Source organism: Hemiscyllium ocellatum, chromosome 4, assembly GCF_020745735.1.
Source record: "Hemiscyllium ocellatum isolate sHemOce1 chromosome 4, sHemOce1.pat.X.cur, whole genome shotgun sequence".
Lineage (NCBI taxonomy): Eukaryota > Metazoa > Chordata > Chondrichthyes > Orectolobiformes > Hemiscylliidae > Hemiscyllium > Hemiscyllium ocellatum.
In genome coordinates, this window is record NC_083404.1 from 40,985,041 (window position 1) to 40,995,097 (window position 10,057).

General features: G+C 39.4%; 1 protein-coding gene across 2 annotated transcripts in view; it reads left to right on the top strand.

Moving 5' to 3' along the window:
• The window catches only part of LOC132812623 (zinc transporter ZIP6-like), a 34,779-nt gene extending 27,059 nt beyond the window's left edge, over positions 1-7,720 (top strand). For both annotated transcript variants that reach the window (XM_060822978.1, XM_060822979.1), the window contains exons 9-10: positions 4,496-4,686; positions 5,510-7,720. In XM_060822978.1, the coding sequence (XP_060678961.1) occupies positions 4,496-4,686; positions 5,510-5,662 (344 nt within the window). In that variant the 3' untranslated portion in view covers positions 5,663-7,720. The remainder of the gene's footprint in view (positions 1-4,495; positions 4,687-5,509) is intronic.
• The last annotated feature ends 2,337 nt before the right edge of the window (positions 7,721-10,057 follow it).

Sequence of the window (10,057 nt, forward strand, 5' to 3'; positions counted from 1 at the left end):
CACTGCCCTTTGTCTTCTACCTTTGAGCCAGTTCTGGATCCAAATAGCTAGTTCTCTCTGTATTCAGTGTGACCTAACCTTGCTAACCAGTCCCCTTTTTGCCCTCCTGATTTCCTCCTTAAGTATACTCCTACTGCGTTTATACTCTTCTAGGCATTCACTGGATCCCTGCTATCTAATGTATGCTTCCTTCTTATTTTTGACTCCCACCTCAATTTCTCTCGTCATCCAGCATTCCCAAAACCTACCAGCCCTACCCTTCACCCTAGCAGGAATATACTGTCTCTGGACTCTCGTTATCTCATCTTTGAAGGTTTTCCATTTTCCAGTCATCCCTTTACCTGTGAACATCCAGCCCCAATCACCTTTTGAAAGTTCTTGCCCAATACTGTCAAATTAGCATCCTCCAATTTGAACTTTTAACTTTTAGATCTGGTCTATCCTTTTCTATCACTATTTTAAAACTAATAGAATTACGGTTGCTGGCCCCAAAGTGCTTGTCCACTGACACCTGAATCACCTGCCCTGCCTTATTTCCCAAGAGTAGGTCAAGTTTTGCATCTTCTCTAGTATGTGCATCCGCATACTGAATCAGAATATTTTCTAGTACACATCTAACAAATTCCTCTCCAGCCAAGCCCTTAACACAGTGGCAGTTCCAATCTATGTTTGGAAAGTTGAACCCCCCCCCGCCAATAATCATCCTCCAGTCAGTTCTGCTATAACTCTCTAGTTTCATTTTCATGCAATCCCGTATTATAAGAAAATCGCGTATTAGCAGCTCTGTTTAATCCAATGGGGTCAGAATTGTGTTATAACCAATGCATGTTTTAAAACTGGCGCTTTAGAAACCATGTCCTCAATTCATCAATTGCAAAATAGTGAATTTGCGCTAATGACCTATATTATTCTGAAAGATAACTGCGATCTCCTTACAAATTTGTTCCTCAATTTCCTGCTGATTATTGGGGGGGGTGTCTACAGCACAATCCTAATAAGGTAGTCATCCCTTTCTTATTTCTCAGTTCCATTGAAATAACTTCCCTGGATGTATTCCCAGAAAAACCCTCGCTAAATACAGCTGTAATGTTATCCCTAAACAAAAAATGCCGTGCCCCCCACCCACACACACATCCCCACCCCTCCACACACACACACCCTCTTTCTATCCTTTCTATAGAATTTGTATCTTGGAACACTAAGATGCCAGTCCTGTCCATCCTTGAGCCACGTCTCTGTAATTGCTATGATATTCCAGTTCCATGTGCCTAACCATTGCCCTGAGTTCATCTGCCTTGCCTATTAGGCCTCTTGCATCGAAATGAATGCAACTCAATTTATCAGTCCGACCTTGTTATCTTTATTTCTGCCTGCTCTGACTGTTTGACTTGCTCCTTTTCCCAACAGTACCAGTGCCAAACACGCCCCCCCCCCCCCCCCCCCCACCAACCCAACCGCCAAAAGAACTAGTTTAAATCCTCTTGGACAGCTCTAGCAAATCCCCCTGTCAAGATATCAGCCCCCATTCAATTCAGGTGCTAGCCATCCTTTTCATACAGGTCACTTCTATGTCAGAAGAGATTCCAATGATCCAAAAACGTGAATCTTTCTCCCCTGCACCAGCTCTTCGTCCACACATCCATCTGGTCTATCCTCCTATTCCTACTTTTTAAATTCCTGCCTAACTTTGTATATTCTCTCATCAGACTCTCATCCTTTTCTCTTCCTATGTCATTAGTTCCAATGCGTACAATGACCTCCCGCGGGTCTCTCTCCCCTTTGAGAATATTCTGGACCCTCTCCAAAGTATCCTTGCTCCAGGGAGGCAACACGCCATTCTGATGTGTCACGATTGGCTGCAGAAACATCTGTCTGTGCCTCTGACTAGAGTGTCCCCTGTCACCATCAATCACTTGGAACTGGTATAGCCCTTGCTTCATTAGAGCCAGTCTTGGTACGAGAAGCCTGGCTGTCAGTGCAATCAACCTCTATATTTTCCAAAACGGCATACTTGTTTGAGATGGGGATAGCCACAGGAGTGTCCTGCACTACCTGCCTTCCTCTCCTACCTTTCCTGGAGGTCACCCATCTACCTGACTGTATCTCCAGTTTATCTCCCTCCCTGCAGCTGCCATCCATCTCATTTCTCAGCTCCTGTAAATTCCATTGTCTCTAGTTGCTGCTCCATCCGATCAATGTGATCCAATAGGATGTGTAACCAACACACTTCCTGCAGACATAATAATTAGTAGCGTAGAAACTCTCCCTAATCTCCCACATCCAACAGGAAGAGCATGTCACTCTATGAAACACCACATTTGCACTTCAACAATCCACAGACCCAGAAAATAGCATAGTCTTACTGCTGTAAAAACACTGTTTCGTGCTCGCTTAGTACTTATGTTTTTATATTTTTAAGATTTAATCGAGACAAGTCTGTATAGAAACATATAAATAAAAAAAACTCCACTCTATTCACTATTGTAGATTTACAAAAAAAACAGTAAGGTTGCATTTTAAAACTAGCCACTTAACTACTCTCCTGCTGTGAGCACCTCCACTCAGGTTACTCCAAGGTGAGCTGTGAATTTTGCTGTTTGTTTATTTTTCTTAGAAGGGACTCCAATGTCCAGAGATACCTTCAACCAAACAGCAAAGGCAGCAGCTGTGCAGATTATTGCTGGGTCAGATAGCAGGGTTGATTTCTTTATCTGTTTGAATCACTTCCCAATCACTGCCTTTGTCTCCTTTCCTTATTTTTAAAGTGCCGTTGTTTTGAGCTTTTTGTTTCCCAAAGTTCCAAAACAATGCAACAGCTTATAAAACAGTAATTATTGCTCTTAGAATTCGAGGAAGTCCGGTCCAACCAGGAAAATCCCTCAAACATGGAGTCCTTACAGCCACAATTTTTCCCTGTCCTCCATTTGTATTACCCAGAATTCTTTCTGAGCGACATAATTAATCTGCACTTAGAGAAACAAGGATTAAGAAGAGGTTATTTCTAACTGTCCTGATTGAATGTTTTGAAGAGGCGGCCAGGTGCGTAGATGGGAGGTATAATCTACTTGGACTTCAGCAAAACTTTTTGGAAGGTGCAAATTGGGGGACTGATTGTGAATGTAAGAGTCCAAGGAAGTTTGACTAAGTGGATCCAAAACTGGCTGAGTGGCAGGGAGCAGAGGATGTTGGTTAAGGGTTGCTTTGTGACTGGAAACCTGTGACCAATGGAGTTTTGCAAGGATTAGTGTTGCAGTTTTGTGAGATACGTAAATGATTTAGGCTTGATTAATCAGTAAATTCATGATAATATGAAGATTGATGAAGCGGTAAATATTGAAGACATAAATAGTGAGAAGGATATCCTTCGATTAAAGAAGGAAATAGATATGGTAGGCTGATCGGTGGTAATGGAATTCAGTCCAAATAGGTGTGAGGTGATGCACTTAAGCAGGACAAACGAGGCAATACATGCTGAACAGTAAGACCTTGGGGAGCATCTAGGATCAGAGGGACCTTGGCGTGCACTTCCACTGGGTATATCCACAAGTCCCTTAAGGTAGAAGGACAGCTGGATAATGTAGTTAAGGCATTTGGGATACTTGCCTTTATAGCCAATGCATGGAGTTTTAAAACGAGAGATTAGGTTGTAACTTACATAAAGTTGGTTCAGCACACTTACAGTATCATGTGCAATTCTGGAATCCATATTATAGGAAGAAAGTGATTGCACTGGAGTGGGTGCAAAGGAGATTTATCAGGATGTTGGCTGGGCTGGAAAGATTTAGTTATGACGACAGATGGGATAGACTACAATGTTTTTCTTGGAGTAGAGGAGGTGAAGGGGAGACATGATCCAGATGTATAAAATTGTGAAGGGAATAGAAAGGGTAAATAGGAAAGAACTTAGTGGGCGAATCATTGAGTGGGGCATTGAATTCAGAGAAGGGGCAGAAAGTTTAGAGATGAGATAAAAATGTTTTCACCCAGAAGTGGTGGGAATCTGCAACTCACTGTCTTTATGGGTGATAGAAGCAGAAACATCCTAATATTTAAGAAGTATTTAGGTGTGCACTTGTGATACCAAGGCATACAAGTCTGTGGATCAAGTACTGAGAAGTGGGATTAGAATAGTTTGCTGGGTGTTTTTAACCAGTGCAGATTAAATGGGCCAAAGCGTCTTTCTCTGTGCTGTAGCCCTTTATGACACAGTAGTTGCAATCTTGTTGTGTCATTCCCTAAAGTATACTGAGAATGTCAGTCTACCTTCAAACTCGGGAGTGAGACCTGAACTCACCACCTTCTGGCTATAAAGTGAGAGAGTTGCCGACTCAGTCAAACTGACGCCTTGAGATATAAACTCGCTGCTTGCAAGAGAATTGATGCCTACTGAGTCATGCCTAACAATGTGTTGTGGTGGGACTTATGAAACAACAATGATGAGAAAGCACTAATGTTTGAAAGTTTCCAAAATGTTTCCCAATATTTCTGTCTGCAGGTGATTTTGCTGTGCTGTTGAAGGCTGGAATGACTGTGAAACAAGCTATCCTCTACAATATCCTATCTGCCTTGTTGGGGTACCTGGGTATGATCACTGGCACTGCCATTGGCCATTATGCTGAAAATGTCTCCTCTTGGATCTTTGCTGTTACTGCTGGGTTGTTCTTGTATGTGGCACTGGTTGATATGGTACGTATATACCTTGCTACTTATTCTACAATGCAAAAGCAGTACATGAATTAATATAGTGTCTTAACAGAAGACAAACCTCCCGTTATGTATTTTCTTGGGATGTCTTCTATTCCAGTAAAATAGCGCACAGAGACAGCTAACTGAACTGTTTCACCGCTTATGCTGGAATATGTTGACAAGAATACATCACCTGGCACAAAGTTTTTCTCTAATTTCCCATAAACGTGTGTAATGTATTGTAATATGGTGCATGGAAGTATTGCTCCACAGTATGTTAATAGGACATTGTTACTATACACCACTCTACAGTCTTTTCTATATAAATGTCAGCTTTTAGTTTCGGCAGGAATTTTACCAGTTTCTGTCATCTCTGGCTCAGCCACTCTGCTGATAAATGGTCCTCTGCATCTGCTCCCTGCATCCAGTTTATTTAATATTTTATTCTGCTCTGTTTTCTGTGATGTCAGTCATGCTTTTGTTCTCTTTGTTTAATAGTGTTATTTCTACACTGTTTCTCCACTGTAAATAAGAGATTTTGTATTTGGTAACCCTATCATCAACTGGCAGATCATTCCCTTCCAATGGTAGTTGAAAGATTGTGAACAGAGTTCATCCCTGCCTTCCCTAAGCATTGTAGGATGTGGAAGGTTTAAGACTTGGTGCCTTCTCTATCTCAACATGTGACCAAATTATCCAGATAGAATATTAACTCCTTTACTAGCTTCCAAACTGGAACCAGTATCTTGCAATGCTTAGAACCACAGTATGACTGTATTGAAAGTATGAATCACTTCAGCTAGCTTCCAATTTATTCATACAGGTTCCAGAAATGCTTCACAGTGACGCTGGTGATCATGACTACAGTCATGGGGCTTACTTCCTTCTACAGAATTCTGGCATGCTCCTGGGATTTGGCATCATGCTGCTTATAGCTGTATTTGAACATAAAATTTTGTCAATTGTAAGATTGTGATATTTGCTTGTGGATGGAACCTGCGGGTACTCTGAAGTACCATATTTGCATCTATTTATTTAACTAGTGTCTGCTATAAAGTAATGAGGCTTTAACGCTGTTTAATTTGTGGTAATGATCTGGGATAGTTCTCTTCTCGATCAAGCCTGAATCCACATTCATATTTCCTTGGCCAGCTCATGGCTGAAAACTCAACTCAACATTGCCACACCCGTGCATGTGCTTGCAGTGACGTATCTCCAGCCTCATTAAATTAGGACCAGTACATTTAAAAAGACGTACATAATCAGTTACAACATGGAAGGACAATAAGAGAATCTGATGATCACCATTGCAGTGAGATTTTCCCACTTCCTGTATTTCTGTTTCTCCTTCACTCAAGCCAATTCCAGATTGCTGCATTCTTTCCACTTTTTGGTTGGGCGGGAGGTGGGAAATCAAAGTGTAAAAACTTAACAGACGGTTAACATGCAATGTGCTGAACAGAGACACTGGGAAGTTGATTGACAAAACAGTTGTCATGCAGAATCCGAACCTTCAAGTACACAATTAACAGCAATAGTTGTCAGGGCAACTGAAAGTGGAAGATTAAAAACTCGAGGCATCTGATGAATAATAAGAGAAACAGAGACAGTTATTGAGGGAATTTCAGTATTCTGTTCAATACCCGAAGTCCTCAACGTGGTCACAATTTTATGTAACAAATTCTTGTTATTTCTGAACCAGACACATTTTGTCAAAACTTATCTCTTGCACTCATCAGGTCGATTTTCAAGAATACCGATTCGAGGGGGAAAGCATTTGTAATGCATGAAAGGAGAAAGTTGATTAGTTGGTACATGGATTTTGGTTGAGGTGTTATCATGGAGAATGTACCTGTTAATACAGATTGACAGTTAACTGCCACGTTTTGTTTAAAATTTTAAACCAGGCAATTATTATTAAAGGTGGCCTTAGACTTTTCTGTTAGAACAATGACTGACCAAATTTAGTGAAGAAAAAGAATAATTTTCATTAGCAAAATGTTACAAAATTTGTACTTCCAAATAGAAGCCGCCCCCTCCCCACCCCTCTGATTGCTACACATGGAAAGATAATATCTCAGTTGTTACTGGAATTCAGATTAATAAGACAATTTTGCTTTTTGTGTATAATATTGTGATTTTTTCCAAAAGAAAACATTAAGTTACTAATGGTGCCAAGTTCTTATGTTACTGTAGCTTATATCTTTTTCTTGTAAATTATTTGTACTTCTGTTTTAATGTCCAGTTCTAACCCAAAGCTCCTGATCAAAGACATTTGGTGCTGTTGGGAGTTACTTATTAAAAATAATCTTGTGATTAGAAATGAGATTTTATTTATAGAATAAAATCTGAGAGTAGACCATTCCAGACCCATTTTGTAAAATCAATTGCAACTTTTCAAGGAAAAGCTCATTCCTCAACTGCATTCTGTAGGAAATAGAGAAACAGAAGCTGCTGATTACATTATCATCCTGGAAAGAATGCAGTGTAAAGGATGCACAGGGTCTTCCTTCCAGAATTATGTTGAAATTAATTTTTCAAGATGCATTGTAATCTATACTCAGTTGTGTTGTTTCAAGCTGCATTCTGTAGTTCAGATTACTTGATAGTTTTTAAAAGGATAGTACTGATGTTTTGCAAAATTAAAGTTTACAATTTAATTGTTACAAACATTACTTTGTTACATGTATTTATAATTAGTATAGTGAACACATTTATATTTAAATAAACAAAGTAAAATGAATTGTGGAAGACTGGAAATTGTAGAATAAAGTAATTGGATAAAGGAGTATGTAACTGAACTTAATTGCTGGATATTCTACAGTTTGAAATTTGGCCTTGTATTTAAAACAAATATGTTATTGGCAAAGAGTAGGCTAACGGTTTTAATGTATATGTAGTCTTACACAAACTCCAAATTTAACTATAGTGTTGAGTAAAAGAACTGCAATGAGGTAATGTAATAAATGCATTGTGGGCTCATTTCCATTTTGTCTATGGTTCATAGTAAAGGTGCAAACTTTGGAATGTACTAAATGGTGTTACTTTAGAAAAATAAAGTATTGTTTTTATTTCCTGCTGTGTTTATGTTCACTCATTTTCTCGTACAAGGGTGTGCGTGTTGCTGATTAGGTCAGCATTTATTGCCAATCCCTAATTAATCTTGAGAAGATTGGTGATATGGTACCACTGTGAACTGCTGCAGTCAGTGTGATCTTGCTAAACCAGCAGTGCTGTTAGGGAGAGAGATCTGCGACTTCGACTCGGCAACAAAAGAACAGTGATATAGTTCAAAGTTGGGATGGTGTGCTTCAATCTATCTACCATTCTTATCGGTGGTAGAGGCAGCAAATTTGCAGGACGCTGTCAAAGAAACCAAGTTGACCCAGTAAAGGTGGAGACAATGAAGAGAAAGAAACTGGATTTATACAGTGCTTTTAACAACTTGTAACGTTATAGTTTATGGAATTAAAGGGTCAACTTTATGAATTTGGCTGAATGACAACTAAAAGAATAGCAGTTTGTGGGTGTTTTAGGGGATGAAAGGAAAGTTTGTATTGGAGCTCCTTAAGGTAAGTGTTGGGATCCTTTTTTTTTGTTTATCTTAATGTTTAAGACCCTAATAGGGTACAATTTCAAAGTTTGCATGTGTTATGAAAATTTCAAGCTTTGTGAACTTTGAGCATAGTATAGAGCTTTGAAAGGACATTGTATGTTGTGAACCTTCATATAATTACTTGAACTTCTTCTTTGAAGTGAAGAAAAAATGGATTTTAGATTTTAGTTATATGAAGATGAGACTTTTTTAAAAGATTGAAGTTATTTTGAATATTGAGTTCAGAATAACATTTACAAGAAGTCATCTTGTTTCAACTAAATGACCAGCTGCCACCTTGGAAGATAATTACTAAGGTGTTTGCTGATTTGAGTTTTTCAACCCAGACAGCGTGATCAGAAGCAGGTTCATTCATGGAAAGAAGAGGTACATAACAGCACAGATGTTGTTCTTAGACTTTGAGCAGTCAAGCCTGACAAGTCCCTACAAGTTCTGGAAGCAGAAGGCTGTGGAGTTATCAGAGGAAGACACCCGACAAGGCTGTTGAAGACATGAATTTAGGGAACCCATGTTAAGTAATAAGTGAGCTGAGTTAGCTTGTTTATTGAGACATATTAACTAAAGAAAGTGGGTTTGTGATGCTCAAATTTGCTGGAATAAAACTAATTACAGCTATGCCAGCTGAGCAAGAATTTTAGTGTGAAGATGGGGGCGACTCTTCATTGAGGTTTGAGAGTCTGTATATGTATTGCTGGGGGTGAAATCATTAAACCTTTGATACTTAATGAGATCACTTAAACAGTTCTTGACTTGTCTATAATTTGTTTTCTTTTATAACTCTATGTTAATAGCAAATTTAACAGGCTTGTGTTCATGACTGAATGTGAGAAAAAGACACAACTAATTTGTCTATCAAGCCTGTGATTCTATTCTGTGATTTGAATAACTTGTGTTATTAATGTGCTGGACCATAATAACATTTACAACATGGTCAACTGGGCAGACAGCTGGTAAATTTAAGGGCTCTGACCAGAAAGATTGATTCTCCTGCTCCTTGGATGCTGCCTGTGGAGAATATGCTTGTGAAAAATGTAAGTGTTCCTTCTGCAAGAGGCTTGTGTAAAAGATAAGACTCAGTGTTGCAGAAACCACAATCAGAGGTCCTAAGGCTCAGTGGGGACCATAAGGGACGAAATGTTGCCTTAGCAAACACGTACACAAAACCACAAACAGGTCATAAGGCTCAGTGTGGGGCAGAAGTGTTGAGCTAGCAAGGATGTACACAGTTTGCAGCAAAAATGGATGCAAGCTAACAAAAGGCCACAGAGGGATGTGGATAAACAGCCAAGCTAACAACTGCACTTTGTCACGTGTAAGCCCAAATAAGGCAAGAAACAAACAAGGGTAAGGGGCGACAGGCTTAGAGTAGTGGGAGAAATAAACAGAGGAGGAGTGAAGTGAGTAGCTTATGAAAGGTTTGACGCTTTGCATGCTAAGCCAATAAGTTAAAAGAGGAGTACTGAGAGTCATCCATTCTTATAAGAATGTTTTAATAAATACCTGCTTTGGAATTTGACTGAAATTATTGAAGAGTGAGAGCCATTTCTCACGTCTGTGCTTTTCCAGCAACATACTCCAGGTGGCAAAGTGAGTTAAATGCAGAGAAATGTGAAGTGTTTCCCTTTAGTGTGAAGAACATGGAGAGACTTATAAATGGCACAACTCTAAATGGGCTGCAGTGCAGAGGTCTGGATCTACACACTATATAAATCATTAAAGCTGGCGGGATTGCTATTACTCATAGACTTGATACAC